The sequence below is a fragment of the Pangasianodon hypophthalmus genome, chromosome 8, assembly GCF_027358585.1.
Source record: "Pangasianodon hypophthalmus isolate fPanHyp1 chromosome 8, fPanHyp1.pri, whole genome shotgun sequence".
NCBI lineage: Eukaryota > Metazoa > Chordata > Actinopteri > Siluriformes > Pangasiidae > Pangasianodon > Pangasianodon hypophthalmus.
In genome coordinates, this window is record NC_069717.1 from 15,180,353 (window position 1) to 15,196,413 (window position 16,061).

Below are 16,061 nucleotides of genomic sequence, written 5' to 3' on the forward strand. Positions count from 1 at the left end.
GAATGTTCTGGCAGCTCACCCTCATTGAAGGCTGCAGACTGACTGGCTGATGACAGGTGATGATCTTGGGCAGAAAATTTAAGGTTTTAACCATGTGGTGGCTATACTGTAAAAAGCCATCAGTAATGGCCAATATTTCCTTTGGAACCTTCTTGCTTAGTTTGGCTTAGGTTCTGAGTGACAGGTGACCCACCCGGTTATCCAGCGTTCACAGAACAGGGTTACATTCATAACCCTACATTCTATTTCAGCCCTCCTAACCACCAGGGGCAGTGTTTCAGACCTTGTATCCTTATACCAGCGGGTCACTAGGAATCGAATCTCCCCCGCAGACTGACAGGAAGGATATTTGGATATGTGCAATACAGTACACTACACACTGGGGACGGTTATATCATGACTCACTACTAGTAGCTTTGTTCCAAAAGCGGCCCAGAAGAAAAATAATAGTACAGTGTATTAAACACTGGAGACGTTTTTTTTTATGACACGCTGCACTCGTTAGACAAGTTAGCACAGTGTTCCCATGGTGGAATCAATATAATTCCATGACTCGTCACCAAGAGCTCTATTAAGTGGGCTACCACACAGTAATTAGCACTGGTTGCTGAGCGAACTTATGATCTTTTAAGATCTTTTTATGTAAAATGTGCAGGCTCTTTGTTGGCACCTCGAATAATGAAGGCAGGGGCAGAACTTTCTCTTACAAAGCCCCATACTTATGGAACAGTGTTCAATTAGTGTTCAGGATTCAGACACAGTTTTAAGTAAAGGCACGGATCTGGAGGGTTCATGGGCATACAGTGTGTCGGTAAACTGGGATGTTTACCAACCAACCCCATCTCTTACGCGTTCACTCAGGTTTGTTGATGGTGGAGTGTGTAGCTGCTTTATGTCCCAGGGCGCCCTCACGTCTGTATTACCTTCTGGCTCACTCTTTCAGTAATGCTGTCATAGCTAGTCTTTCCAGAGTCCCTGCTTGCACCCTGCGCACAATGTACATCTTCATAAACCAATACAGGACAAGATACCGAACAATACCAACAATCTTTGTTTTCTCTCTCTCTTTCCCTCTCTCTCTCACACTGTCAAGCTACACATTACTTCCAAGATACCAGTGATCCTGACACCTTCTGCCCTCCGGAAGTGCCTGATCCATCCTGATGCCCCTCTTCTGCTTGCAGCTTCCGTCACCTAAAAAAAAAACAAAGGATGGGCTCCTTTTTGAGTCTAGTTCTCAAGGTTTCTTCCTCTTGTCCCCTCGGAGGATTTCCTTACCACTGTCAACTCTGGCTTGCTCCTTAGGGATAAAATTAAATTTTATACCCTGAATTCTGTAAAACTGCTTGTGACAATATCCATTGCTAAAAGTGCTATATAAATAAAATTGATTTGTGACACTTTGCGAACAGTAAGGAAAATCCCAGCAAAACTTCGGCCAATTTCCTGAAGATTCCTCAATTGTGTTGGTCAGCTACACATGATTTGAGTCTGCAGCCCCAAGAGTTGCTGCCCAGATCGGCTCCACTGATAAACGCAGAGGGGAGACCTCACCAAGGGATGCTACAGGACTCACTCAAACCCTTGCAAGGTAGTGGAGATCACTAATCTCACTTCTCAAAATTAGAAGTAGTGTGGACTTATGGGGCAATCTGCCCCAGCACATTTTGCAGCCTGCTCTTTCACCATTCCTCTCTGAGAGATCCCTCACTTGGCTACCACAAGATAAGTGCTGCTTAGCTTCCTTGTAGCTGACTGAAGCTATATGAGGCTAATGTGAGTTTAGTATGACACTAACTGAAGTTAGTATTGAGATAACACAAAGCTAACGAAAAGCAAATACAAGTTAGCATGGAGCTAATGTGAAGCTAGCACAAAGCTAAAACAAAGCAAACTATAAAACTATTTCCAGCTTTAGAGGACAGCTTGACCTGTAGTTCTGACTGTAGTCACAAGCTCCTATGTAGTCAACCTGAGTACAAGGTAAGAAGTAGTCAAGGGAATATTAGCCATTAGTGATGGCTTTTTATAGTATAGTATAGTTTTATAGTACCACATCACTTAGTGTCAAAGGTCACAGCATGTGTGCACATGCTCACAAGACGGTATCCAAGCTGAGAAACACTGCCCCATGGTGGTTAGGAGGGGTGAAATAAAACCTGGATTCCACCATGAAGTAACTGGCCCACTACTGCATAGAAAGAATTTCCAGAAGATGGTGCCATGGTGCCTGTGACGGCTACCACATACAAATTTATGGTAGGTGCTGAGTTACCACTGTTTAGTATTCATAGGAATACAATGCACAGCCAAAAAGGTGAACACCATTTGCAGAACAATTTCCACTTGCTAGAAATGTTTCTTGAATGGCTAGACCACAGTTTAAGATTCAGTCCAGGGGGCCAGACACTCAGACACAGGGGTCCTTCATGGACTGCGGATCTACAGCACATCCATTGCATCATTAAACATCCCAAATCAGTTGCTCTCAGTGAGACCAATTATATATTAGACCAGGATAGGCCCACCTGAGGAGATTATGTGCAAGTCAGAGAGCTGATAAACCTCATGCTGCTGTGATGGTTGATATTGCTGACCATGACAGCGTTGTTTGAGAAGACCAGCATGTGACAACATCTGAGAACTGGGCAAGAAGAACTGCTGGGCCAGATGGACTGCCCTTTTCGCTGGTTGGTTTGGTCTTAGCATACACTGGGGTGGGTAACATGCCCCCAATAACTCTGTGGGACCACACAGCCCTCCAGCCAATGAGGGACGCATGTGTGGCCAGGGTACACAGGAGCCAGCTGTCTAAATATCGCAGTATCCTGAGCTCAGTGGCCATCATAGGAGATGAGGCTGCCTATATGCTATGGTGCTGGGGGGCGGTAAACACAAGACTTAAGAGGTATCTGTGTTCTGGGGCAATGGAAAACTGAAACTGAACCCTGAGCAGGTCCACAGACAAGTATCAGTCCTGTATAGCTTGAAACACATCTGCTATCTATAGCAGATGAAAAGGAAGAGGGTCCTCTAGTCCTCTGTCTTATTTAAAACAAGAAAATAAGTTTAATAGAATCCCTTGTTTTGAACTGAGGACCTACATTTTCTACCTACCAACAAGGCCTTGAACCCTAAAAAAGCTGGGGTCTGGCAGTTGAACTACAGTTTGTATCTCTGCAATGGTCATCAACAACATCGATCTGATGTAGCTGCCATCCAATGAGAAATGTTTAGGGTTGTAAAAAGGCTTATTGCCAGCATTTGCCCCTCAGGTGTGTGTTTTATGAGGGGTGGCCCTTTCCTGCTTAAAAGTAGTCCAAGGTAACTACTGTGAGTGGGATTTAAAAAAAAAAAAAAAAAAATTCACCATTTAACCTCACTCAATCCACAGCCATCTTTATGGTGGCTGTTACAGCTTGCTTTAAACCTGCCATAGACACATGCCAGCTGGCAAAACCAGACTACTCTCTTTTTCTAGAGACTGGGTGTCAAGACATTTACTGGATTTTTTCTGTGACAAAATAATGTTGTGTTACTGTTCACAATAAAATAAAATAATAAATTATCAACATTGTTCAGTGCCCAATTTACTTATTTGTATTCACTTCAACATGGTGTTTATGTGACGTTGTTATGAGGATAGAAAGCTGAGAGGTTTTTTGTAATTAAGGACAGATGGGTACTGTTTTATTAAGGCAATTTAATAATGAAATTTCATCAGGACACAGCATCAGCCTTCAGAGAAATGCACACAAATACAGACTGTGTCTGTGAATACCATACTGCTTTCAAATTCTACCAATACCTCTACATCATTTCTATCCTATGAAGACAGTAGTTTTTAAGTGTTAAGTGACTAAAGATGCTAAAGGTATACAGTATAACATATTGCAGTAATTTAGCATGTAATAGGAATTGCTTTTGGCATCATAGTCCAAATGAACTATAAGGTTAAAGTGTCTGGATTCAATAATGTAAACGCTCTCCTGAAACCTGGGAAAAATATGCCAATAAATATGTTTTTGTTACCGGTCTCACACAGGGAAGGATGAGATCCTGACTGTAGAATAATGAGAAGCGACTGTGACTACAGTCCAGCAGCGTTCTGGCACTTTCTTTAATTACTCTGATCTTTGTAACAGGTAAGTATAACATTAACATTTTTCTCTAAAGGTTCCACTGACGACAATGCTGTTATTTTGCTTATTTACAGCATTCAAGTATTCACTCAGCATTCAAAATACAGTCCATAAAAGCATAAGTTGTTGTCAGTACACATCAGTGCAATATATTTGACCTATTGTATGTATTACACTAAGCAATTTCAATAAACATATAAAACTAAACAAGTGGTCTGTGTCTCATTCATACAATGTGTCATATACACTTCAAGATATTTAAGAACACTTTCAATATGACAAAACAATATGAAGTCAAGCGAATCACAGATTAATGTTACTTTTCAACGTGTTCAATGTCTGCTTTCAACCCTGTTTAGTATAAATGCTTAATGCAGATCACCATTTCACATTTAAGCTCCTCCACATGTGCCAAATGCATCACTAACTCAATATAAAACAAAATGAAGTTTAAAGTCAAAGTAAGATTTATAGTCAATTTTATCATATCGCATGGCAATGGATAAAAATGAAACAGTTCCTTTGGGAAACTACCGTGCAAAACGTAGTAGACAGACATTGTCAAGGACTATAAGACAACAGTAAATACAGACAATAAATACAGACAATAATACCATAAGGTACACAGAATTAAACAAGTCACATAAATTGGAAATATATTAAATGTATCTAAAGTGTAACATCAGAGGGGAGATGATACATACAATTTATAAAAAGTGTATGACCATTGTATCAGTACTAAGTGAATAAATATATACAGTTATTGAACAAAGTAATATAATAATAATAATATTGCACTTGAGTGAGGCAGAGTCATACTATTGTTCAGTGTTTGTTTGGTAGGTCAGTCTCAGGCCATGGTAGTGTTAAAGTGACTATAGTTAACATGTCAATCCATCAAAAATACACATGAAATATATATGCTTGTTTCACATCTCTTAGTTTTAAATCACATTTTTAAGAATATAATAAATTTTGGACTCAGCTTACTCGTAGAAATTGAGAAATAATCATTTTTCTCAACTCAATAATCACTTTTAAACTCGATAGAGATCATCAGTGAACATTTATGAGTCTCTTGAATGTCAATCTTGTTGGATATTGGTTAAAACAGTTGCATACCTGTTGAATAATGAGAAGCAACAGCGATTACAGTCTGGCGGCTTTCTGGCGCTTTTTTTAATTACTTTGACCTTTTTGGCCAGAACGTCACTCCCTCCTCATTTCAGCGTCATGCGCCACCTACAGGTTACTTGTATACTATGAAACTTAAAAAGATTAAAAAAAAAAAAAAAAAAAACTGAAAGAATTTGAGTTGCCTGTTTTCACTGAACTCGTACTTTTTTTTTTTTAATTACAGTCTAACTATTTTCCCATGCGACATTTTTTTAAACCCTTAACCCTTCACTTACCTGTGAGCACTCACTCATTCCTCAGATCCGAATATGCTAATAAGCTAACTTCTGAAGGCTGGGTTAATGGTGGATTTCTGCACCTAGCAGTAATTTCACAACTCTGAGCTGTAATAGTTATTACTGATGTCACCCAATGTAAATGATAATTATACACTCTGACAGCCACAATTTCTTCATCTCCACCTCCTTCTTTACTTTATTTCCACTCTCAGGGTTTGGTTGCCCTCCCCAGCCAAATTCTTCATTTTTCTGTGTAGCCTGTTCCCAGACTCCGAGCTTCATATCATTTGGAAAGAATGTGATAATAATTCATCTGCCAGTCTGCTGGCTGGTGTGTTAAACCTCCTTTGTAAAAGTACTTTTCAACGCCAGTTAAATATTAGTCAGCTGATAAAGTGTGCATGCATGACACGTATTGTGGAAATTCGCGTGTTTAAGTAGAATTAATTTTGCTACTAGCACAGGTGCTGAACCCAAGGCCCACTGCACACATTTGGCCCGCGAGAACTTGGAAAAAATAATAGTGAAACAGTATAGTGAGTGTGGATGTATTTTCTGTTAACTGGTTAACTCTTAATTAGTATTATGTCAATCAGTATTTATACAACAGTATTGTACTGTGTTGAATCATGACCTCAAATCACCTCAGCCTAAGAATGACTCTGAAATGCATTTTAATCATGAAGAGAGTGTGACTCTATGGTAAATGAGTAAGCATAGTTCTAATCAATAAATTAGAAAATAATTTTATAGAGAATGTTTGTGTATGTGAATCAAGAAAACTAAGACAAATCCGATGTGACTGTGAAATTACTAAGCACACAGTTCTCATTCATAAATTATATCTTTTCAGTCCAGGCCTGTTCTGTCCTTTCTCATGGGAAAGTGCTTTTCTCTACCAGAGTACCTGAAGTTTGTATCTTTTTCACCAGTTTGACATTTGTGATTTCTTACAGTGCATTGTTAAGGTTGTGAAGAAATGTTAACATTTTTTTAAAAAAATAAATGACTGACCTCCGTCACAGTTAAAGCTAAGGGGACTAAGATAAAGGGACAGTGAAATAATTGTGGTGAGAGGCAGGTGTGAGATTAAAAGAAAAAAAAGAGAAAACTCCACCTAATGAGATCATTGTTTTAGAATTGTATAAAAGCATGAGCCACGACTTTGTAAATCAGATGCTCTGCAGACCATCTCGGCTTTGTTGTTTGATTCAATAAAGTCTATTGATTTTTGGCATCCGGAACCCCTTGTCTTTGTAAGTCATTCTCTTATTTTGATTTGCAGAAGTATTTGCCATGACATAATTCTCTGGCGTTATCGGCAGGATTGGAAAGGAGCCAGGAGGGTCACCACAGCTTGGCAGACTGGAGGCAGATTGTACAAACAGGCCGGCCAATGAAGGTGAGCATTTTTGCTTTTAGATTAAGTTGTTTGTGTGGTCTTCTGGAGGTCAGCCTGGGGCAGTAAAGGCACTCTTTTAGACTTCACCAAATTAAAGAACCAAATTAAGCAATGGGTTTTTGATCTCAAAAATGTGTAAACTGCATGGAGAGTATATTGCTTTTAAGTGGGCCTTGATGGATAACAGTAATATATAAGTAGTGTAAATCTTTAAAGAGTACAGAGTAAAGAGATAGAGTTAAAGAGCAAAAAAGTAAAGAGATAAGAGAACAAGAGAAGAGACAGCGCAGAAGTATTTGTATGTCTATGTGTGTGTTATTTGTTGAAGTTTTCTGACGTCTTAAGAGTTGTCCCTGATTGGGGGCTCTGGAGTGTTTGTCTTTTTCCTTGGTGAGTTCCTGCTGAACTGGACCAATCTGACCCCATGTCACTCGCAGCGCTGGCTGTAAGTGCTCTGAAAGCCCTCTGTCACTGATCAGGCATATCATAACTGCCACATAGATCCTACAGTGAACGCTCCAATTTATCAACTCAGTGTTATATTTAGTTGGGCACTGGTTGCTCTGTTTTGAGTGTCGTTCCCTGTGTTAGGGATCTCGGTCTTGTGGCACTTGATGTTGCTAAAGTTTGGTGTACAGTGGTTAGAGTCACTGCAGTTCTGTGACTGGGAGTGTGTGGGAGAGGTGTCCTTGTTTGACGGGTTCCACTGGGTGAGGGCAATTCATCTGGAGTCCTAATATAGGGAGTCTTTATTGTTTACAAAAGAGTAAGTGAGATTAAGTTGATATAAAGTGAAGGTGTAAATCAGAAATAAGTAAGACAGTATTCTGTTGTGTGTGTGAATATCATGTGAAAGATTCTCGTGTGAGAGAGAGAGCAGCAGCTGCTGTGTGTGTGTGTGTGTGTGTGTGTGCGCTGAAAAAGTAACGAGCAGCTTGTGAATATCTTGGACATTTGCCCAATTGTTGCCGCTGTGCTCTGGAACAAAGGCCTATGCATAAGCGCTCATCACAGAGTTGGTTTTACAGCTTATTTGGCCATCTTCCTAATTGTAGTTGTAGTTTGGATTAGAGGAATGTTTAGTAACATTTATGCCTAAAAAACATCATCATAGAAAGAAGAAGAAAAGTGAATTAGCTAAACAAGAGCAGTTACAATCAGTTATAAACATTTTTTGGAGACAAGAAGGTCCTAGTTCAGATTGTAGAATACATGTTCATTTGATCTCATGTAGAAAATTTGTACATCCTTGTGGTATTATAATCGTAAAGGCTAAAAGTCTAGAAGATAAGGGAAATTGGTTTGCAACCACTTTTAAGATAATAGAGTTTCATTTGGGTGGTAATATTATTTGGACAACTAATAGTGCAATAAGTCCAGTGCAGCCATATAAAATCATAGTTTCAAAAATACAACACCATTATGATTGTTTAGATGGTGCATGGTGTTCTAGGTGTGTATTTGGCTAAATAAGGCGAGTAAGTTTAATATAGTGGAGAGAGAACGAGGGACTGCAGTTACGCATGATTGAGTGTGTGACTCTGTGTGTCGGTAGCCTTGGAGGTGTGTATGTTTGTGTATGTGTGTGTGAGTTATGTTTAGGAGAGAACTGATCCAAGGGAAGTGATTGAAAGCAAAAATCTTCCAAGAAACTGGTTTTGTAAGTTATTTGGACATTCTCCTAACTGTAGCCGTTGTGATCCTGATAAAGAGACTCAAGTTTTGTTGAATGGATTATGAGCTTGCTGAGAGCCGCACTAGATCGTCATCTAAGTCTCACATATTCTTTTTCTTATTGCCACATTACTGGGATTATGACACCTTGATGTCACAAGGGTTAGTGCTTTTTAGATCAGTATACACTTCAACAAGGCCGACAGTGGAGGAGTTTCTCCGTTTACAGGCAGAATATTGAGAAAAGCAATTACAAGTGGTAAAAGAATTAATATTTGTTGCATGCAGCTTCAGTTTGATACCATAGGTATCATCAGGGTTTTCTGAGCATATATCAGTACAGATGTAATGAGCTGTTTGAGGAGTGCTATTCTTTTCTTTTGACAGCACATTGAACTAAGGCTCTGAGTAGTGAATGGCTGTGGAATTAAATCAGGTGCTTCATGAGACAAAGGGAATTAACAATCATTTTTGGAAAGAATCATTTTATATAAATCTTTCTGGCCAGAGACGTTTTCTAACAAAACAGAGAAAGAATTGGTATTTAAGGCAAATAACTAGAATATTGAATATAGGAGAGGTTGAAGCTGAATGGCCGTATGTGAACTGGAATAATATAATAGGGAATGCTTGGACAGCAGAAAACTTACAGGATAGTTTGGATGAATTCTGTCACAGAAGTCAGTTGTTGCATTTTGTCAGGTGCAGCATTACATCTTTGGTTGAACCTTATCTAAGGTTGGGAGAAGAGAGAGGTTTCGAAAGAGGCAAAGGTGTGACTGGCAAAGTCTTGGGCAAAGTAGTCATTGAGATAGATCCAGCATTGAGGAGAGTGCATTGGACAAATAGAAGAAGAACAGCTGAAGGAGACATTATAGAGACTAGAGAGTGCATTACTTTGAGGGGGTTAATAGTAACTATTATACCCAATTATAGTGAGTGTAGGGTGTCATACAGACCAACAGTGGGAGCCTCAAGAGTGCAAGGCAGTTAAACAGTGAGTTTTGTGTAAGATCTTTTCTTTAGAGTGAATGAATCCTCAAGAAGAAAATAGGGAGCAGAGGACAGTGCGTATATTACAAGAAGCTAAGGGAATTAGAACACATTTTTGGAAAGAGAATCAGTATGAGGATTTATTAGGGAAAAGGTATCCTTTGACTGAATAAAAGAAAAATTCACTGTTAAGAAATATAACACAGTTTAGAAATTTAGAGAAAGTTAGTGAGGAGTGGACTTATGTAGATTGGGAAGGAATAGTGGGAAGAAACTGGAAGGCATCCATCTTAGGTTGCACATTAGAAGAGCTAGCTGAGTCAAATCAGTTACACTGGGTAATAATACCATTGCCTGTAGATATTTATCTTGACTGGGGAGAGCTACAAGGCTTTGAAAGAGGCAAAGGAGTAACTGGGAGACAGTTGAATAACCCTGAAATTGAGGTGTCAGTGGTCTTGAGAAAAGTTACTTGGCTTCCTGCAAAAAGAGTTACTGAGCCACGTGAACCTAAGAAGGGTTGACTCTAAGACAAATCTTAGTGACTTTTATTCCAGACCGCAATAGTGAACCGTCTCCAAGGAGGTTGGCAACAGGCAGAAGACATACAGGCATACAGGGTCCAATCATGGCATCTACACCCATAGAGTTGTTAAAAGCCAGATATCCCTTATGTAAGGAACTCATAGAGAAGTGCTCAAAGAAGTGGAAAAAGAGAACCAAAAATTAGAAAACACAGTGGCCAGAGGAGGGAACGTTTGATGTATCTCTGTGTGAGGAGATGGAAACACTGATAAAGAACTACAAAGCCAGAGACGAAAGTAAAGGGAGAGAGGAAAAAAGGGAGACAGAACTGAAAGTAATTGCATTTTTTAAAGTAGAAGGAGAAAATTCTTGGAAAAGCATGAAACAGACCAGAATGCCGAAAAAAGACAATGACAACACAGAAGAAAAGATGAGAAATTTTCAGTGAACCGCCTCCTTATGCACCTCCAAAAAACCAGTTTCCCATAATTAAAAGAACAGTACAAGTTGAAAGGAAGATAGACATGGAGGAAGAAGAGGAGAAGAAGAGGAGCAAAGTTCCCCTATAGATCTCCCAGGGGAGCAGGAGAAGTTAACAGAGATGGAAAAATTAGACAGAAGAGTAAGCACAACGTAAGCACAACGTAAGCACAACGGGCAGAAAAATATTTGGATGAAGCAGAACAATTAAGTAAGAGAAGATATTCTACAGGTTCAAAAAGATGCAATGTAGGTGAAAGAAAGCGGGTTACAGGAACATTATACATTGAGGACGATGATGATGCAGAAACATGGTCACGAGATGAAGGAGGAAGACAGCTCAGACCACGTGACCACTTACAAGAACCACAAAGATATGACAGTCACTTTCAATTACCTATTCTGGTTAAGGGTGCTAGAGGGCACTATGTACCCTGGGCTACCCAAGATCTCGATAGACTGATTACCTGTCTCCCTGATATCCACAAGGGAGCTGGGAAGTGGATTAAGGTGTTTGAAGAAGAGACAATGGGCAGGCTGCTGGCAATTGGAGACATCAAAGCAGTCCTTGCCAAAATTTTAGGAGGATTAAGAATGAAAGAGATCCTCACAGCTGCTAACTTACAAAGAGCAGTGAACTCTCCAGTAATGGACGGAATGCAGTTTGATCAATATCGTCCAAGCCTATGGCAAACACTGAGGACAGAGTATCCATCTCGCATAGACCCTAAGTCGCTGAAAGGGGAACAGCTAGGAGAAACAGAAAATCCCATCACTTATGTGCAGAGACAACTAAAAAGATGGAGACAAGAACTGGAAAGGGATCCAGAGGCAGATCCTGTGATGTCATCATTGTTCAGAATGGCAATAATGGATGCTATGCCACCATTTGTAAAAGCTAAGCTAGAAGTTGTGGTTGGCCTACATTCTAAACCGCACAAGGAATTCTGCAACCATGTGACTCATGCAGTTGAACAATACAGAAGGAATGAACAAAAGCTTAAGAATCAAGAAAGAGAACTACAAAGAAAACTGGCACAACTGCAGCTTGAAGAACTGACAAACAAAAATAAGAAAAAGGTCCAAGCACCTGTGAAAGACAAAGATAAAGACAAAGACAAAGACCAAATGGAGTAAGTCTCATCAGCAGTGATGGCTCCTTTGAATGCACCACCACCTACACCCCCTGCTGTTCAGCAAAGTGTGCCGGGCAACAGCAAACTGGTGGTTGGGCCTAATCCAGGATACTAGGGGTGCCCAGAGAATCCTACTGGGGAGGGTCAGCTTCCAATTCTAACAACTGATGCTGATCAAAAACCTACGCTGCAGGTTAAAATTGAAGGCAAACTAACACCCATGATGGTAGACACTCGAGCTATTTACACATTTGTAAGTCCAAATTATGCCTCTCACCTCCCCATGTCTGGAAAATTTGCAAAGACAGTAGGATTCTCAGGACAAATGCAGCTAATTCCAATGATGACTCCAGTTAGTCTGCAGGCTAAAAATAAAAAGGTGACATTGCCTATTTTAGTATCAGAACAAACTCCTGTTAATCTGTTGGGAAGGGATGCATTGTGTAAACTACTGCAAATCTGGTGTTCTCCAGAAGGAGTTTATGTAGATGTAACAGGGGTAAAGACTCAAATGGTGCTTTTTGACCCAAAAGCTAATGTGTATTGGCTAGGACAGATAAGTAATGAAGTAAAACAAGTCATTGGTAAGTGGGGAAAGTTTATTGAAGCACAGATCCCAGGTGCAACAATGCCTAAGCCCGAGTATCATTGTAGAATGTTATATGATTCATCACGTGACCCAGAGCTTGAAAAAAGGTGGTTGAAAGAAACAGAGGGTCAAAAAGTTCCTTTGGTGTCTAGATGATCATAGGGAAACAGGGAGCTGCTATGCAAATAGATCCTTGTGATGATTGTATTGATGATGGTTTTATTGACAAATGGTTCCAGGTTCCTACTTCTGTTCCCCACGTAACTCTTTATGTAGGAAAAGGCTGGAATCAAAAGATGTAGGCCCCATGATGACAAAAGCAGAAGAGAGTGAATGGGATGATACGGAACATCCTTCAGTTTTTCTTTCAACAAAAAGATAAGTCATATATTAAGATTTTGTGTACCACTCTCATGACAGGAATTCCACAGGTGGTGGTGATCACTGAAAAAGCACAGATGTCCATGAGTGAGACAGTCAACTCAGAAGACAGCTGAACTGTTGAAAGAAATGGAAAAACAGGTACCAGCTAATTTGTGGTCTCAACATGATACTGATGTAGGTCTAGTAAAATCTGCTAGCCCAATTAGAATTGGGCAATATCCACTGCTGCCTGAAGCAGAGGCAAGCATTAAACAGGCTATTGAGGGACTGGTTCATGCGGGAGTCCTAGTTGAGACAGTAAGTTATTGTAATACCCCAATATTGCCTGCTGCTAAAGCTGACAAGTCAAAATGTCATTTGGTACATGATTTGTGTGCAGTTAATGAGGTGGTAGAAGATTGGCCAGCGGAAGTTCCTAACCCTCACACATTGCTAACTAATGTTCCTCCTGATACAGTATTTTACTGTAACTGATCTTTGTTCTGCCTTTTTCTGCCTTTTAGCATTCCTTTGGCTGAGGAAAGTAGGCATTTGTTTTTCCTTTACATATGCTGGGAAGCAATACACATATGCAAGACTTCCTCAAGGTTTCAAGCACTCACCACATGTGTTCAATCAAGTTCTTAAGGCTGATTTGGAAGATCCCATGCTAGATAGCACATTGTTACAAATCTGCTGATTTGCTCCGCCTTCTTGGAACAATGCCATACAAATTCCATTAAGGTACTTACTAAATTAGCCCTTTGGAGGACATAAGGCATCTAAAACTAAGCTACGGTACTGTCAACCACAAGTTGAGTATTTAGGGAGATTAATTGCATACAGAACTAAGGCAATTGCTCTAGCCTAGCTAGAGGGTAGTAAAGTGCCACTACCACAGACAGTAGGGCAAATGATGACCTTTTTAAGAATGACAGGATTTAGTTCTGACTGGATAGAGGACTATGCAATTAAAACTGCACCTTTGAGGGCAATCATGAAGCAAGCAGGGCATCAGAATTTGCGTTCATCACTAGTGTGGAACAGTGAAGCACTGGACAGTGTAGCACAGGGATATTCTCCATGTTACCAACAGGGACTAGCTGCCTTATACTATGCATATGAAAAAGCATCTACTGTGACTATGGGTTATCCACTGATCATTTACACACATCACAATGTACTGGAATTATTAGAACAAGGGAGATTTGTTCTAACTCAGGCTAGGTGCTTACCCTACTCATCTCTCTTGACATACCCAGATATCACTATTAAGCATTGCACTACAGCAAATCCAGCTGACATGGTTCCTTTAGAACATGAAAGACAGCCTCATGATTGTGTAGCAAACTCATTGGCCTTTACACGACTTCGACCTGACTTAGAGTCCTCAGATGTTCAGTATTTTCTGGATGGTTCTTGTTTCAGAGATCATTTAGGCAATCATGCAGGGTTTTCACTGGTGAAAAGACAGAATGAGGACTTTGTGATGGTAATTTCACAGCATTGTAAACAACTTTTTGGTTTGGCATACCATCTCAGATAAGTTCTGACAATGGTTCAGTATTTGTTCAGAGGACAGTGAATACAGTGTTGCAACAATTAAGAATAAAACAGCGTTTGGGTGTGTTTATCATCCTCAGAGCAATGGTGGGGAGGGTGAATGGTACTCTTAAGGCTAAAATTAATAAGATTTGTGCTGACACGAAACTGAATTGGGATGATGCTTTGCCCCTTGCACTGATGAGTTATCGCATGCAGACCAATAGAATTACTAACCTGTCACCACATGAAATGCTCACAGGTCGACCCATGCCTGTGCCATATTTGAGAGGTCCTTATGATGGACTACCTCTGGAGCAATTGCAAATGGAGCTGAGAGCTTACAGGTGTCAACTAACTGCAATACATGAAGCTATCTATTCACAGGAACAAAGCAGGGAGCCGAGAGAAGACGCAGAAGTTCCTTATCCAGTTGTTTCTGGAGATAAAGTATACCTAAGAGTGTTCAGACGAAAGTGGAACAAGCCTAGAAGAGAAGGTCCATACACAGTGGTGAGAGTGACGCCTACAGCGGTGCAAGTGGAAGGTAATACTACCTGGTATCATTTGAATCACTGTACTAGAGTACCTAGACTTAGACCCAGGAGACAAGAACACATTCAAACTGTTGAGGAAGAGGGAGATTTAGTGGCAGCCTCTCCAGAAAGCAGTCAGGAAGAAGTAGAAGATGAAGGAGAGAGAGAACCAGAAGCAGGCCCTAGTCATGAAGGGGACAGCGAACCAGGTCCAGCCCAGGCAGAACCTGAAGGAGAAGGTGAGCCAACTGTTGCGTCTGATGTTCCATCTGAAACTGATGAGCCTGCTATGCCTACTGAGAGGGAAGGAGATGAGCCATTGCCAGCTCCAACTGAACAGGCAAGTGCAATTGATCCTGGTGATTTTGATGAGTTTCTTGCTACACTTACCGCAGACTCAGACCCGTCCACTAGTCAGCAAGCAGCATTCTCCACAATTGATTTCTCAGCCCTTGATTGGCCCTCAGGCCTTGACTGGCTCACAGATGAGTAAGGACAGTAAGAGACTGGCCAACTCTATGTATTGAGGGACTGTGCGTGAGAATGACACTGCAGAAGAAATGAGGAGTGATGCGTTGCTACATATAGCACAAGATAATAAGTGGTCGAAGTGGGCTGAATACACTGCTGCTAGTTTGAATAAGGGTAATTGTTTGATATGTTCACCTCCTCCATTGAGGAGGGTTGCAGGGGTACCGACTCCATATGATTACAGACACTGTGCAGAGTACAACAGGCAGTATTGTAAGCAGAATTGGCAGAATGGACCAGACTGCTCATACTGCCCAGCTGAGTGTTTAACGTATTTAGGCAACCCGCATTATAGCACAATGCATAAGCAGGAGGCGTGGAAAGGGTGGTTCTCACAACTGGATGTTAGAATAGAGGAAAAACGTAGAGAGACACCACAGCAGTATGAAGTAGATTACACCATGGAGTATGAATGTTTTAACAAATCAGATGGAAAGCATGACATGGGTACATTCCGGGGTAATTGTGCAGTGATGTGGCACTTGGATGATCGTATTGTTAACAAAATAGGTTACATCCAGTGGGGTGGAGGTCTTGCACTAGCTACAGTAACCATTAATATGACAGTAGTGTTCTCTAACACTGACTTGGATGCTACGTGCGTGAATCAAACTTTAACTCCACCATTGAAATTTCCGCTAACTGATCAATCTTTGGCAGTAGCAGATCATTTTTGGCTCTGTGCAGGAAAACATTTAAGAATGACTTTACCTAAAGATTGGAAGGGAGTCTG

The 16,061-nt window shown here is 40.5% G+C and overlaps 1 protein-coding gene across 1 annotated transcript; it reads left to right on the forward strand.

Annotated features, from left to right (window-relative positions):
- Positions 1 to 6,883: 6,883 nt before the first annotated feature.
- On the forward strand, positions 6,884 to 15,716 carry LOC113533162 (uncharacterized). Its single transcript, XM_026925091.3, has 2 exons — positions 6,884 to 6,959; positions 12,777 to 15,716. The coding sequence occupies exon 2, from the start codon at positions 14,367 to 14,369 to the stop codon at positions 15,288 to 15,290; it is 924 nt and encodes a 307-aa protein (XP_026780892.2). The 5' UTR covers positions 6,884 to 6,959; positions 12,777 to 14,366; the 3' UTR covers positions 15,291 to 15,716.
- Positions 15,717 to 16,061: the final 345 nt, after the last annotated feature.